The following is a 16,994-nucleotide window of genomic DNA, read 5'->3' on the forward strand; positions in this document are numbered from 1 at the left end:
GAAAATGAAAATTAAAGTAATGACAAGTGGAAAATAAATATATCTCAAATTATGAAAAAATGACATGTGGCTAATTTTATGAGAGAATGACATGTGGCAAAGTCATTTTCATTTATTAGGGTAGATGAGCTGAGGGCCGGGTAGGCATTCCAGACTCGTACTGAGGGCTCGATGGCATTCCAGATACGAGCTGAGGGCCCGGTAGGCATTCCAGACTCGTACTGAGGGCCCAAGGGTAGTCCAGCTTGTAAAGTTGTGGACCATTACATGTTGTTTCAGATTGTTATGATATGTTGTTGTTGATATGGTTATGTGGACTGTATGTGTATCGGTATTTTGGGGGTAACTAACTAAGCTTTCGGGCTTAAAGTTTCAGTTTATTGTTTTAGGTACATCTAGGGATCGCGGCAAGGCGAAGGCGTGATCGTACAACTCCTCATATTATGTTTATGTTTCTGGGAAAACTCTAATAATTAATATTTTGAAAACAAAGTTGTAATGTTTTGATGAACTTGACATGTTTTTAAAACTTTAAATTGGTTTGAAATTTTGGGTGTTACAAGTTGGTATCAGAGCCTTGGCTTGAGTGAATTGGATGAACATTCGTGTGAATCCAGTCTCAAATCAAGGAAAGATTTTCAAAATGGTTTTAAATGTTTTCAAAATAAGTAAAGGAGGATGCAGGGTTTACGATCAGCCGGAGCCAGTAAGTAGACCCCAAAATACCATACAGTTACTTGATTATGTGATATGTTATAACAGCATCTAGAGGTAGGCTAGGGATCTTCAGGAACTGCATGATAAAATTGCCTGGTTATATGATGCCTGCTAGCCTAAGGTTTTCCTTATATGAAATTGACATCATTATTGTAGTTGCTCAGTGTATGCATTGTGGTTATACATAATTAAGATCTTATAGCCAGAGAATGTTTGATTTAGCCTTATGTTATATTCTTGTTTGATTGGGAGCTTAGGGTAGGATTGGATATTCGAAAGTCTATATGGTCCAACATTATGTATGGCTAGCATACATTAGTGATGCAGGGTTGGTGAAAGTTTCAGGGATAGGTGGGATGTGAGAGGTCGGAAGGTCAGTTATGAGATATTTAGCATTCCTCTAGGAGTGAGGATTGAGCGCTCGCTATGTTGTGTATTCAGTTAGGGCTTTGTGGTGATACTTGAGACAAATATGGGTAGGTGTGGAAGGTAGTAGGGGCCCATACTACTAAAAGCACGGGAGCCATACATGTAGCAAGGAAGTCACAACCCCTAGGGTGAGTCGGGAGTTGGCTCCCAGATATTTATGTGGATTATCTGACATCTTGTGGTATGTTTCAGAATGGTGATGACGAGACGCTTTATGGTTGGATCCGATTCAGGGTCAGTATCAGGAGACAGAGGCCAGGAGGGGCCAACAACACCCGAACAGGTGGTGCAGATGAGTACATAGGAGTTGGATGCTAGGATTCGGGAGATCCTGCATGATGAGGTTGCTGCTGTGTTCCGGGCACAACTGCCGGATATGTTCGGGTCGATTAAGACCGCCATGGTGGAGTATTTTGATGAGCGCTACACAAACCTTGCAGAGAGGATGGGTGATAGCTTATGCATTACGGCAGTTGAAAACGCATGAGACGAGGTATCCTACTCATGATCTGGAGTTGGGGGCGGTGGTTTTCGCCCTCAAGATATGGAGACATTACCTATATAGGGTCCGCTGCACCATATACACGGATCACAAGAGCTTGAGACATATCATGGATCAGCCGAACCTAAACATGAGGCAACGCAGGTGGCTAGATGTAGTCAAGGACTACGATTGCGAGATCCTTTACCACCCTTGTAAAGCGAATGTGGTTGCGGATGCTTTGAGCCGCAAGTCAGCTGGGTCTTCCACCCCAGCGGTATGTATGAGGATAGCAATGGACTCTCCGCTTGTGAGTCTGATCAGAGATGCCCAGGTTGAGGGCATGCGACTGGAGAATTGGAAGATGGAAAGGATCAAGGGTGAGAATACCCGGTTTGAGCAGGATAGTCGGGGATTATTGACCCGATGCGGCCGAGTTTGGGTTCCGATGTCTAGTGGGGTTAGGCAGACATTTATGGAGGAGGCACATAAGTCTCACCTCTCTATTCACCCGGGGGCCACCAAGATGTATCGGGATTTGAGTTTGAGCCATTGGTGTCCGTATATGAAGCGCAAGATTGCTTGGTACGTCGAGAGGTGCTTAACCTGTAGGATGGTCAAGGCTGAGCATCACATGCCGCATGGAAAACTGCAGCCCCTGGAGATTCCCATGTGGAAATGGAAACAGATAACGATGGAGTTTATCACAAAGTTGTCAAGGACGGCGAAGGGGTTTGATGTCATTTAGTTAATCGTAAATTGATTGACCAAGAGTGACCATTTCTTGGCCATACGGGAGAGTTCATCGGCTAAGAAGTTGGCCGACGTGTACGTCCACGAGATCGTGGCTTGCCATGGGGTTCTGGTCTCCATTGTCTCCGACCGAGATGTTAGATTTACCTTCCGTTTCTGGCAAAAGTTCCACGAGGAACTGGGCACGCGGTTGCACTTCAGCACAACATTCCATCCGCAGACTGATGGTCAGAGCGAGCGGACCATTCAGACCCTCGAGGATATGTTGAGGGCGTGTGTCATTGATTTTGGTGGGAGTTGGGATTCCCACCTACCGCTTGCAGAGTTCGCCTATAACAACAACTATCATTCCAACATTGGCGCCCCGCCTTTCGAGCTGTTGTACGGGCGGAGATGTCGCACCCCGGTTTGTTGGGGTGAGGTTGGTCACAGGGTGATGGGTCAAATGGAAGTGGTCTTGTAGACTACCGAGAAGATTCAGCAGATTAGGCAGCGGTTGCCGACCGCTCAGAGTCGGCAGAAGAGTTACGCCGACCGGTGCCGGTCCGAGCTAGAGTCTCAGGTCGGTGACATGGTACTCCTGAAGGTCTCGCCCTGGAAAGGCGTGATCCGCTTCAGGAAAAGGGAAAATTGGGTCCCCGGTATATTGGGCCATTCAGGATCATTGTCAGGGTTGACAAGGTGGCTTACAGGTTAGAGCTGCCGGAAGAGCTTAGTCGGATCCACAACACTTTCCACGTTTCGCAGCTGCGAAAATGCATCATGGATCAGGAGGCGGTGGTGTTGCTGGATGATATTCAGGTCGATGAGCGCCTGAATTACGTGGAATGACCTGTGGCCCTACTGGAGAGAAAGGTGAAGATTTTGAGGAACAAGGAGGTACCTTTGGTGAAGGTACAATGGGAGCATCGGAGAGGGTCCAAGTGGACGTGGGAGCCAGAGGTGGAGATGCGGAGCATTTCCCGGAGTTATTCGCTACAGCAGACTTCGAGGACGAAGTCTAAGTTAAGTGGGGGAGAATTGTAACATCCCAACCGTCAGGTATCATTATTATTCCATTTAGATTTCATTTTTTAAGGTCTACTCGACGAGTTGACGCTGTGACTCGTCGAGTAGCAGCGGGCCAGGACATGTCATTTAATGAGTGACTCGTCGAGTCAGCATGAGGGACTCGACACGTAGGAGCTGGCAGTGGAAACCCTAAAGTTCAAGGTTTTTGCACCCTATATATTGGACCATTAGCGCCTCCCACTATCCTCTATCACCCTTTGAGAGCCAAAAACCCTAATTTCCGTGAGTGTGAGCTTGGAAAGTGTTTGGAGCTTTGAGAAGTGAATTTTTGTGAAGGAAACTTGTAGATCAAGAGGCTAGCATCAAGGATTTCATGTGGATCCAGAATCCACTCCAGCTTGGGCACGTTTTGGGAGGTAATAAGTTGTTACCTTAACCTCTTTTCTTCTAGAATCATTCATATGTGGAGGCTAGGGCTTTCTTTGGTTATTCATTAAGGTATTTTGTTATGGGAACTAGATCTGAAGCTGAAACTTCATATCTAAACCTCTTTTGAGTCCTAAGTCCATAAAGTTTCCAACTCTTGCAAGGATGAGACTCTCCTAAGGTGTAAAGCTCCATTAGAAACTTAGATTGGTCATTTAGAGCCCCTAGGGCCTTCCATGCACGTAAAGTTTGCAAATTTACGTGATAAACATGCCTTAGAAGTTTGGATCTGAAATATGGAGCCGCTGCATGGCTTAAAAAGCGTCTATATGGATGATGGACTAAAGGGACTCGACGAGTCGCAAGATCGACTCGGCGAGCCACATGAAGATGGCCATGTACTCGACGAGTAGGATGAACAACTCGACGAGTCTGTTGAAGATTGCCTTGAACTCAGCGAGTCGGCTAGGGTTTCTCCTAATCCCTGGACACGTATGAACTCGGCGAGTTAAAGGGGAACTCGACGAGCCAATCAAGGATTTCACGACTTCTCGAGTTCAGGGAGGACTCAATGAGTCGGTAAGCTACACTCGACGATTCGAGTCAACATATATTGTTGACTTTGACTATGGACTTTGACTTTGACTTAGAGTTGACCAGTTGACTTCTGAGGGTATTCTGGTAACTTGGAGATTTATGAAAAAGGGATTTTATGGTAACTATAGGTGGTGAAGTTCGTGTTGGTGATCCGGGAGTTGAGCTTTCTAGTTTAGACGACAATTGCGAGGTGAGTTATCCTCACTATACTAAGGGGTCTAAGGCACCAAGGCCGACCCATTGGATATGTTATCCTATCAGTGTTAGATGTTGAATATGAGTTAGTGCTGCATGCTAGTGGTTATGCCAGTTAGGTAGAACTGTAGGAATACTTGTGATGTTATATGATTATTGCATGTTCAGTAGTTATTTTATATGTTATGTGGGTTGGGTTGAGGTTGTACTGCTCCATGCAGTAGCCAACAAACCCTAGAGTATTCCAGATATGAGTTGAGGGCCCGATAGGCATTCCAGACTCGTACTGAGGGCTCGATGGCATTCCAGATACGAGCTGAGGGCCCGGTAGGCATTCCAGACTCGTACTGAGGGCCCAGGGGTAGTCCAGCTTGTAAAGCTGTGGACCATTACATGTTTCAGATTGTTATGATATGTTGTTGTTGATATGGTTATGTGTATTGTATGTGTATCGGTATTTTGGGGGTAACTCACTATGCTTTCAGGCTTATAGTTTTAGTTTATTGTTTCAGGTATATCAGGGGATCGCGGCAAAGCGAAGGCGTGATCGTACAGCTCCTCATATTATGTTTATGTTTCTGGGAAAACTCTGATAATTAATATTTTGAAAACAAAGTTGTAATGTTTTGATGAACTTGACATGTTTTTAAAAGTTTAAATTGGTTTGAAATTTTGGGTGTTACATGATAGATTATCCCATATCCTTTAGTTTGTCATTTCTCAATCATAATTTGACTTTGAGGATGATACAGTATTGATAAATTATAACATCTAAAGCACGTAGAGATATAATTTATTCTATGTGAGAATTGAGATATTAATCATTATAAGTTGCATTTTGCATCCTTGCACACTAGTCTTCAATCTCACATAAATAAAGTAATGACAGGATGGGAGCCTAAGCACCAACAATCAATATCAACTAGGGAACAACATACTTTAAACGTGGTGTTGAATTGAAACACAATAGAAACAAGATGATAACAAATTATCAACAATTGGAATGAGACTAAGAATCAAATTGAAACAATTAGAAAATATGTAATCATATAATCACCAAACACTTACATAGATGGAAGTAGTTGACATTGCGATACTTTATCGATGAACATTTATGTCTTCGTGAAGAATATGTTTATTTTGTTAGAATTTGAAAAAAGTATGATTATGCGTGTTGGATTAGGTGTCTAAGCCACTAACTAAATTGGTATATACTTGCATTAAAAGCAAAGGTCTTATTGATTGCCCTCAAAACTAGTAATTGACAGAATGACTTTTTGGAAAGAGAGGTTGAGTTATTAGTTTATTATAAGATTATTAAATAGAAATAAATAATTTATTAATATATTAGGAGATTAATATATTAATTAGAAATAGTATTATTTAATTAATAATTAATCAGAAAATAATTGGAATTAATTGAATTAATTAAAAGTACAAGGACCTAAACTGCAATTATTCAATAGTTGAAGAAGAGCATGATTCTAGAATTTTCTAGGTATGGCCGAATTTGAAGTCTCCTTAGGTTTCTAGATTGATCCTTGATGATAATTAGGAATATGGATAATTACCTAATTCGATATTATAATATTATATTCAAATTAGAGTTTCTAGGGTTTCTTTGTTCAGCTATATAAGGAGCCTTATATCTCATAATTTCGGCCACTCCTTTCTCAAGAAGAAAAGCCGAAAATTCCACCTTCCCTCCTCTCTCCTCTCAAGTCTTATATTGCTAGGGTTTGGGTACAAACCATTAGAGGCACGAGATTTCTAGTGTTTACTTTCTGAAGCTTCTTCAAGAAGGAATTGTTGATTATTTACTACAATAATCAAAAGGTATGTAAACCCTACAACCCTTTATGAATTTCGAAAATAGTAGGGTATTCATAGGGTTCTTGTTGTTCAATTGTTTGTTGTAATTAATAGAGAAAACTTAGATCCAATAGGTTGCGTTTGAACTTAGGGTTAAGTTTTTTCCGCTACATATGTTTTTGTAACCTATAAAATCTATCAATGTGGAGATACACTTTTGTTTTATATGATCAGTTTAGTGAATATATTGTTTTATTTTCTTTGACATATAGCATAAATAGAAATCAAGAAGGCTTTTAAACCCTAATCACCAAATCACAATACAAACTTAATGTAATTTTGTTTATACCTTATGTATTCTCAACTTTTTCTATCATGATTTTTTCTTATTTAACTTCTCCACATGAATATTTGTTTCTTTTTATATATGGCTTTGATATATATACGATGGAGATCAATTACAGTTGAGATCTTAATTATATTCCATGTTAAACTAATATTATTATAAACTTTTTGGATGGTTGGTGCAATGGTGTTTACTTTAATCATCTATTTTTTTTTAACAACTGAATATTTTATCAAAAAGTTAGCAAAGAGCTAACACATACTAACAAAGGAATGGAAGAACCATGCAATCTGACTAATAAAAAGCTTCTTATTTCTAAAAATAAACCAAATGTAGGATTAATTTATCAAACTATCAATCAACATACTCATTTTCATCTTTTGACCACTAAAAATAATATCATTTCTCACATCTCCAATAAAAAAATGTTTATTTTACGAGAGACATATTTATTATATTTGGTAGAATAATAAACATTGGGATGAGATATATCATCAACAAGTCTACGGGCCTCTAAAACGATGAACTCATCAAATCGCCAAAATCTCACACCTACTTATCTCTACAATCTAAAAAAAACAAATTGAATAATAATGGGCAAGAACAATTCCAATTCCAATCAACACTATTCCATCTTTGATTAATAAAATAGTTTTTATCAGTCTCCAATATAAATAGTTTCCAAAACCACACCATCAAAGGACTATCACCAATCCACTTATCTTTCCAAAAGAAGTACTCATTCCATTACCAAATTTTTCGAATAATCGCATCCCTTGAGGTTATTCTGGTGTCATGAAGTTGATTGATTGTACCAATGATCGAATGCCTTTCAGAACCAAACCATCATTCCAACCAAAACCACCATGTCTACCATGTAAAGACTTTTAACTCTGTCTTTAACCCAAATTGAATCACAATCAACCTAAAAACGACACTTTCATTTAAGTAAAAAATATTTGGTTAACGCTTCCAATGAATCAATATCTGAAACCACTTTTTGTTTATTGGCTAAAATAATCTCCCATTTAACCCAACGTAATTTACGGTCACCTTCACCATCTCCCCAAAAAAATTGCTCTAACCTTCTCAATATACTTTTTTTTACCAAATTTGGCATGCGGAAAAGAGACATATAATAGATTCCTAAAGAACCTAACACCAAATTTAATAGCATAAAACGACCCCTATGGAACGTAACCGAATCTGCCAAGAATCAAGTTTCTTTTGAAACTTATCTAAAATGATTTTCCAAGCATTAAACCGCGGCATACAAGCACCAAACGGGAGACCCAAGTAAGTAAAAGGCAATTTCACACTTTTACAACCTATAAGTAAAGCAAATTGATCCACCCCCTCTTGCGAGACACTAATCCCAAAAATATTAGATTTTTGAAGATTAATTTGAAGTCCGAAAACCATATAAAAGCATTGCAAAACACTAATCAAATTCACAGTATTATCACAAGACCATTTTTCAAAATACATAGCATCATCAGCATAAAATAAATTAGAAAGAAGAATACTCTAATCGCCAATATGAATGTCATGAAAGATATCAGTTGCAACTGCATCTTGAACAACAACTTGCAAAACTTCCATTGCCAAAATAAAAAGAAAAGGTTATAATAGATCACCTTGTTTCGACCCATGTTTATAGGTAACTCACGAGTCGAGTTGCCATTAATAAGAATAGAAGACCGACTATTACCCAAACAAGCTCAAATCAAATCTATCCAAAACTCTGAAAAACCCATGAATCCCAAAACTTGGAAAAGAAAGTCCCACAAAATCGAGTCGTACGCCTTTTCAAAATCAACTTTGAAAATAATTAGCTTTTTTTTTTCTTCATCTTGCACCAATCAACCACCTCATTAATAATAAAAGGCCCATCCGAGATTTTTCTTCCTTTCATAAAAGTAGTACGCATCGATCCTACCAATGAGTCGACAACTTTGGCTAAACAAAGGGGTAACGATTTGGCAATAATCTTATATTGAATACCAATAAGAGTGATTGGTCTAAAATCTTTAACAATCAACGAGTTATCAATTTTAGGAATCAACGTGATAAAAGAAGAATTACAACCCGTAGGAATAGGATCTGACTTAAAAAAGAAAGCGTCGAACCGAAATATATCTTCATGAATAATATCTCAATACCTCTTAACAAAAGATAAAGAAAATTGTATTAACACGGTTCCTTATCATTACCACAAGCCCACACCACAACACAAACCTCCTCAATATCTGGAATAGCATCTAGAAACTGAGCCTGATTCAGATTTAGAAGCCTAAATCGAGGACTAGGATTGGAGATTCGAGCCCCGTGAAACGAATCAAACTTTTCTTTATAGAAATTAAAAAATTAATCCTTTACTCATTAACCCATTCACCATTCACATTAATACCTTTAACATTATTCTAACAATGCTTCTTCTTGAGCGACCCATGAAAGAACTTTGCATTTTCATCACCTTCCACCGGACATTTGAATTTTACTGTTTGAGCCAAATCACTAACCACTATTTTCTCCATCTCAAGAAGTAGAAGTATAAGATTATGACTCTTAACTAAGAGCTGTTGTGAGCCATAACCATGTCCAAGAGTTTATCGATCTCACAAAGACGGTTTTCAATAGACGGATTCTCATTTTTGTTAGCTAAATTAAAAACCCGAAGCCAATCTCTAATCCTGGATTTTAAGAACTTAATTTTATCTTAAAATAAATAAAAGGGTTAGCAGAAATATCACCCTGAAAATTAGACCAAGAATCACGAACAACTTCATCAAATCCCTTCAACTTGAGCCAAGAATCAAAAAACTTGATAGGAGATGTCCCTTGATTAACATTCCCTTTCGTCAAAACAATGGGTTTATGATCTGAAATAGACCTATCAAGCGTAATAGCCATCAAACTGTGAATCTATCAACCATCCCTTCCAAAACCAAGAATTTGTCCAGTGTACTCATTTTATTCCCACTTCTTGCATATCAAGTAAAATTAAAATCACTCATTGGAATATCAAACAACTCATTATTAATAATAAAATTATTGAAATGATCTGTTGATTTTTGACAAAACATTGACCCCTGTCTTTCTTCATTACATATGACAATATTAAAATCACCAAAAAAATATATTGTTATGGATTACAATTCATAAATCCAATAAAACAGCTCATTGGAATATCGAGTAAAATTAAAATCACTCATTGTAATATCAAACAACTCATTATCAATAATAAAATTATTGAAATGATCTGTTGAATTTTGACAAAACATTGACCACCGTCTTTCTTCAGGACATATGACAATATTAAAATCACCAAAAAAATATATTGTTATGGATTACAATTAATAAATCCAATAAAAAAATCCAAAGAACAGATTTGTCATCTAAAATTTATGAGAACAAGAAATTGCCATTTCCCCACTTTACGGTAGATGCAAGGCATGAGTCTATTTCTGTCCGCTTTGTTGGTAACACATAAATTTTCTATTTGGTAGGGATCATGTTTATATATATATTTTTTAAACATATGTATCGTTTCTATAAACAAAATATGCATGGGGACTTTTCTGTAAAGTATAAAGACAAATTTTATAATTTATTTTCATTGGCCAAATTTGGGAAAGTATTAAACACACCGACCGTTTTTGTAACAAAAATCTACATAGGTACATTTTCTACATTACATGGACAATTTTTGTAATTTGTTTTTGACAAACTTGTCAACATACAAAGGTGTTGTGGCCAAAGTGAATGTTCCACATAAAGAATGATCAAAGGTACAATTATTTTAGACTTAAAGTCATTTGTGGCCAAAATATGAAATAAAAGCCTTTTGTTTGTTGCCAAGATGTAAAATAAGAAACTTTTGTGGTGAAAATATGAAACTATAAAAATATACTATTCTTAAACCTATTTGTTTAATATATGGTATAATTTTATATAGATGTATAGCAACGTCGAGGTTCCAAAACCAAAGTTTGAGGATTTTTTTGGGGACGACATTGATAATTTAATAATTAATTTATACAACCCCATAAATAAATAAATAAATAAATAAATAGATAAATAGATAAATAGTCATTGTATTGCCTCCAATGAAGCTTCCTGGAAGCTCACTATGCCTCTCCCTCCCTTCCTCCATTTAACCAACCTCACCTTCCTCTCTCCTTCTGCACATCAACTTCTTTCTCTCTCTCATTCTCCTTCTCCAACTCTTAATACCCACCACATTCTTATTGCCCAATCGCTGCAATCATGAAAATCTCCGGCAAACTCAACCCCAAACATCTCTTCCGATCAAATAAAAGCCGTTCGGTTTCCAGATCTGATCCATCCTCTTTCGGTTCCTACGCCACGACGTCCTCTACTTCGCCGGAGCCCAGCCATGGCCACCACAAGTCCATGTCAAGCGGTGTTGCTACTCCAACCAGCGTCCTCCCTAGGCACTCGAACTCGCACTCGCACTCGCACGAAATATCTTCCGATGAATGGTCGGAGAATTCTACCGACGTACAGTTTGAGTTGGTGCAAGCGTTCAGGTTTATTGACAGCGACGGTGACGGAAGGATAACGAGGGAGGAGCTCGAGGCTGTTTTGAACCGAATCGGAGGATCCGAACCTCCGATCCGGGAGGAGCTAAGTCTGATGTTGAGTGAACTCGATAGAGACGGCGACGGGATTATTACTCTGGAGGAGTTCGGAGCCATAAGCTCCGCTTTTGGTCCGCCAGCTTGCGATACTGAGCTAAGAGACGCTTTTGATTTTTTCGACACCGATCGCGACGGGAAGATAACGGCGGACGAATTATTTGCGGTGTTCAAATCGATTGGGGACGGGCGGTGCACGTTAGAAGAATGCAGGAGTATGATAAGTAGCGTGGATAAGAACGGAGACGGGTTCGTGTGCTTCGAGGACTTTACGCGTATGATGGAACAGCAAAGATGAAGAAGACATGATTTGCTTTTCCAGGTTTTTTGGGGTTAGATGATGATGATGACGAAGATGATGGAATTAAGCTGTTAATAGATGATTATGAGTGTGTTGAAGGGTTTTTAGTTAGAATCAATGTTGTATTGTTGTTGTTATAATATAACTTATAATATTGCGCAGAATCTATGTGCTGGTCGCCGTATGTTTGTTTGTGCGTATTTGCTGTGTTTATCAAAAGCGTTTGGCGGATTGCCTGCCACTTCCCACTTTCTCTCTCTCAATCCCATAAAAACACTTTGTTTATGGATTGTCAGAAAAACAAAACATGTCTTGCTAGTTTTTTAATTCAACACAAAACCACAAGAAAACATTTAAAACGAATTAAGGTTTTTCCAAGAATTAAAAGATATTAATCATATTTTGAAAATAGATTAATTTCACATATCAAATCTCAAAATGGCATTATATTTGCAACATTATCAAAACTACGTTGTTTTGATGCAATGTTTTAAAAATCGGTTTGAACCGGTGGATTGGACCCGAAACTGATGGAGGGAGCGGTTTAGATACCATCGGTTTTACGTCAATTTCTGAACCGTATTGAATCACCGGTACCGGTGGAGGGAGCGGTTTAGATATTACCGGTTTTACGTCGATTTCTGAACTATATTGAACCAACCGATTAAAAAAAAAACTTGGTTGAATTGGCCAAAACGAATAAAAACACATGGAAAAGAACTATTTGCATAATAAACTTTGATGATTTTTTCAAATCTATTTAGTTTTTTTTAAATAAAAACATGTGGTAAATGTTATAAAACTTTTTATATGTTTGTATTCATCTAAAACTATATTTTCTTTTGGTATTATACTTTATTTTTTTTAACGTATATGGATTGATGTAAAACACTAGTAAAACTTATGATTATGTGTTATTTTATTGTATTTGTATTGATCTACAACTTATTTTTGTATATATTAATGTTTAAACTTGTAAACGTCAAATTCATGATTTATATAAATATGTATTTGTAGGAAAATAGAAGAAAAAAATAAAAATTATAGAAATCGGTTGATCCGACGGTCGAACCGATAATCGGTCACCTACCGGTTCAACTAAAAAACTTGTTTTTAAAACATTGTTTTGATGATTTTGACGAACCATAACTTTATAGGCGATGTATGCGAAACTAACGGTTTTTACTTTCTAAAAATTTTGTTGTGTAAAAATTTTAAATTTCATATTTTTATTTCATTTTATACTAGATGTGAAACTCGTGTACTACACGGGTTGATTAAAAAAATTTATATATGAAAATATAAATATTAAGTATGTTTTTTGTTAAACAAAACATTAAATATCAAAGTGTAAACATTAAATATTTTTTAAATAAAATTTCAAAATATATACAAACAAAATGATGAATAAATAAATAATTCAATTTATACTAATAAAACAAACTACAGAAAAATAATTATATTTTGACCATATAACCTTTTTTTTAGTTTGTCAATAAAAAGCAACAAATTTTGATTATTTTTTTCTATATAAACTAATTTACCTAAAATGACAATGAACTTGGAAAGAAACATGTCAATTTTGAATTATATATTTTGAAGAAAAAACATATTAAAATTTGAAAATATAAGGAAACAAATTAATGATACATTAATTATTTTCTATAACCTGAAAATTAGATAGTTAACTAAGAAATAAAAAATTTACAAAATGATAAATGTAAATTAATTTCTAAAAATTAACCACAAAATTACATGTTTCAAAATGCATGAAAATGTGACATGTAGCAAAAGATTTTCATTTATTAGTCCTTAGTCCTCTCTAATGAATTAAGGTTTTTTTGCCACCTGTCACACTCTCATTCAATTTGTCAAATGTCATTTTGTGGTTATTTTGAATTAATATTTTTTTCCACATGTCATTTTATGAGTTTTTCTATTTTATTAAATTCCATATAATATTTTAATGTAATAATTGCAATAAATGTAGTAATAAATGAATATTAATTTCATTAATAAACTTACCTTTTAGTTTCAAAAATCCCAAAATCAAAACTCATTAGTTTCTTTTCTTTATTTAAATTATTCGTTTAAATTTAAAAGATAAAAAATATTCCCATTAAAATAATTCATTATTTTTTTTATTTTCTTATAAATTCAAAGTTCTCAAGTATTTTGATCTTTATATTTAACTTTTTTTTTTTAAAATTAACTCATGTAATACATGGGTCTTGCAACTAGTATGGATAAAAGAAAAACTTCCAAATCCTCTCAAGGTCTCTCTCTCTCTCTCTCTCTCAAACACATAGTTTTCATTGTTATTCACAAGCATCGTTTCAAATATACTTTAAGGTATACTCGAGGGTTTACTTAAAAGTTATTGCTTCTTAGATGTAAATAGCAAATTGTACACAGACCCAAAAGTTGAATTATAGTTAATTTTCTCACTGAAAAATAAGAATTCAACAGGTGCCTGCAAAATTATATTTTTCAATGAGAAATTATCATTTCACATGTGGCACTCGCAAAATTATGCCTTTGTTACCGTGAGTCCTACCAAATATGAGGGTTATTTAAGTGGATACGGGTTGGTAACTTGAGGTGGTTTTGAATCTAACTGTGTAAAATGTGTTGCTCGAAGTCTCAACTAATACGAAGTAGACAAGCTCTCATAGCATTTATCATTGATGATCCCAACAATACTCTTGTCAAGTCCATTTTAGGAAGCCTTCCAATTTATTACTTTTCATTGTTTAACGTCCGAGGAAGGTGATTGATATCTTGGAAGCTATAATGCGAAAATTCATGTGGGGAGGTAAAGAAAATGATAAAAAAAATACATTTGGTGGCTTGGAGTTCGGTAATTCATCCTAAGTCTAAAGGGGGTCTCGGAGTTGGGTGTCTTAAAACAGTGAATGTGGCTCTTCTTACTAAGTGGTTATGGCGTTTGAAAACTGAATCTAAGAGTCTTTGGAAATCTTGCATAAATTCTTTTCATAATAATTCAGGTATAGATGGCAAGCCTTTAGCTAAAAATGGTCTTTTGGAAAGATGGTTATCGATTGCTAAAATCGGTCTTGAGCTGGAAGAATGGAGCATATCACTTGATAACCTATTTGAAAGAAAATTTAGGACAGGTGATACAACTTACTTCTGGAAGGATGCATGGTTTGTAAACACAAATCTCAAAAATTCTTTTCCAAAGTTATACCTTATTGAAGCTCAAAAAATTGCTAAATTGCTAATAGAATTCAACATGGCAACACTGTCGGAATTTGATGTTGGAAGGGAGAACTAAGAACAAGTGTTGAATGCAAGGAATCAAAGGATCTCAACAACCTTGTTGCTAGTATGCAACTTTCCTCAAATGTTGATTCTTGGAACTAGAAAGGTGATTCAACTAGAGTCATTTCTGTTAAATCCTTGAGGGCTATAATGAATATCAAGGCGATTGATGCTCACTTGCCTAGTTTTAAATAGGTTTCATGGGTCCCCATAAAAACAAATCGCTTCATTTGGCGCCTCTTAATGAATAGAATTCATGTTGCTATGAATCTCACGGTGAGAGGGGTAGTCTTGTCATCCTCTAGTTGTCCTTTTTGCAATGCAACTAATGAAGGTACCAAGCTTCTTTTTTTTCGACTGCTAATTCCCGTAGACTGTTTGTGTGACGCCTGGTTCCTAGTATGTATTTAAACTTCTAAATTATTTATTTTTGTAGAGCAAGTCGACGAGTTGGTAGCCCCAACTCGTCGTATTGAAATGTTAAGGATCGCGTGTTTTAAGTGACCAACTCGACGAGTTGGGAGGCCTCGACTCGACGAGTTGCATGGATGAAATGAAAACCCTAATTTCGGGGTTTTGCATTCTATTTAAACAACTTAAGCTCCATCAGTTGGCCTCATTTCCAGCATCCACTGTCCTAAACCCTAATCTCGAAACCCTAAGGCATCTTTGAGTGCTTGTGATCCATTTTTGAGTGTGTTGTGTGTGTTTGAATCCATAGGAAGAAAAAGGAGCTTGGAGATTCAAGAAGGAGTTACTAGATCCAGAATTTTTGCTTCAATTTCGACATCTTTCTGGTAAAAAGTCTCAACCTTGCTTTGTGGTTACTTAGATCTTCATCTTAGTGTTCTATTACTTGTTTTTGTCCAAATGAAGTGGTCATTGGGAGTTGTACGTACCATATGGACAAACCATTTCAGATCCAGGGTCTTAAGGAGCTTTCATGGCATAAAGGTGCCAACTTTATGACCATAAGAGCTCCATGCACCTTCTAAGCCCTTATTTTGGCCTCTTGAGCTTCTTTTGGCCATGCATGTGAGTAAAGTTGAAGACTTTACGTGACCTTTTAGCCTTTAAGGTCCAAATATGTGTTCATGAGCTCTATCTTGAAGATATGGTGGTTTTGGATTAAGACATAAGCCTTTTAAGATTAGGGTTTGAGCTTAATGCCTTTGGGGTGGTTCTTCATGGGTAAATTTGGAAACTTTACCCTTATAGATGCATTATCAGTCTAGATCTGGAAGATAGGGCTTCGGTTTGAAGAATAGTGGCTTAATGCATTAAGTGGGTTGGCAGATCGAAGAACTCAACGAGTTCTTAAGGGAACTCGGCGAGTAGGGTTGGGGTTGTCTTGATTTTGTTGAAAAAGGAGGAACTCGACGAGCTAAAGGGAAACATGGCGAGTTGGATCGAAATATCGCGATTTTGTGCTCGATGGAAACTCGGCGAGTTGTGGGATAACTCGACGAGTTGAGTCAACTCGAAGCGTTGACTTTGACTTTGAATTTGGCCAACTTTGACCATTTATGGGTTTTGAAGTATGGATCGGTATCTAAGGAAATGTTTCTATTTAGGTGTAACATCCCAAAATTTAAGACAAAAAATTCATTTTAAATTAAATAATTTTAAAACCATTTGTCTGAAAACAATCATAATATCACTCATATCAAAAGCCAATGTATCCATAGTCAAAACATGCCATGATAAAACAACATCAGAGTATAAATCTCAAAGATCTTTGGTGCGGAAAATGTAGTGTGATGCGCTGCGATCATGCCCGCTCCTTTCCCTTCGAACATGAAGTACCTGAAACCAAAACTGAAAACCGTAAGCACAAAGCTTAGTGAGTTCCCCCATCATACCACATACCATACAATAACATATTTCCTAGCATATCCGAGTGCTTGCCTACCCCTTCAGTTTCTTTCAACTGGTAACTGCCTAGCATATCAGGGGGATGGCATACTCCTTCGGTCTCTT

General features: G+C 36.8%; 1 protein-coding gene across 1 annotated transcript; it reads left to right on the forward strand.

The window, feature by feature from the left end:
* Positions 1-10,887: 10,887 nt before the first annotated feature.
* On the forward strand, positions 10,888-11,893 carry LOC145074128 (putative calcium-binding protein CML35). Its single transcript, XM_079020545.1, has one exon. It carries the CDS (start codon positions 11,037-11,039, stop codon positions 11,724-11,726), a length of 690 nt encoding a protein of 229 aa, XP_078876671.1. The 5' UTR covers positions 10,888-11,036; the 3' UTR covers positions 11,727-11,893.
* The last annotated feature ends 5,101 nt before the right edge of the window (positions 11,894-16,994 follow it).

The sequence above is a fragment of the Lactuca serriola genome, chromosome 9 (genome assembly GCF_051521515.1).
Source record: "Lactuca serriola cultivar US96UC23 chromosome 9, Lser_US96UC23_V15, whole genome shotgun sequence".
NCBI classification, from domain to species: Eukaryota; Viridiplantae; Streptophyta; class Magnoliopsida; order Asterales; family Asteraceae; genus Lactuca; species Lactuca serriola.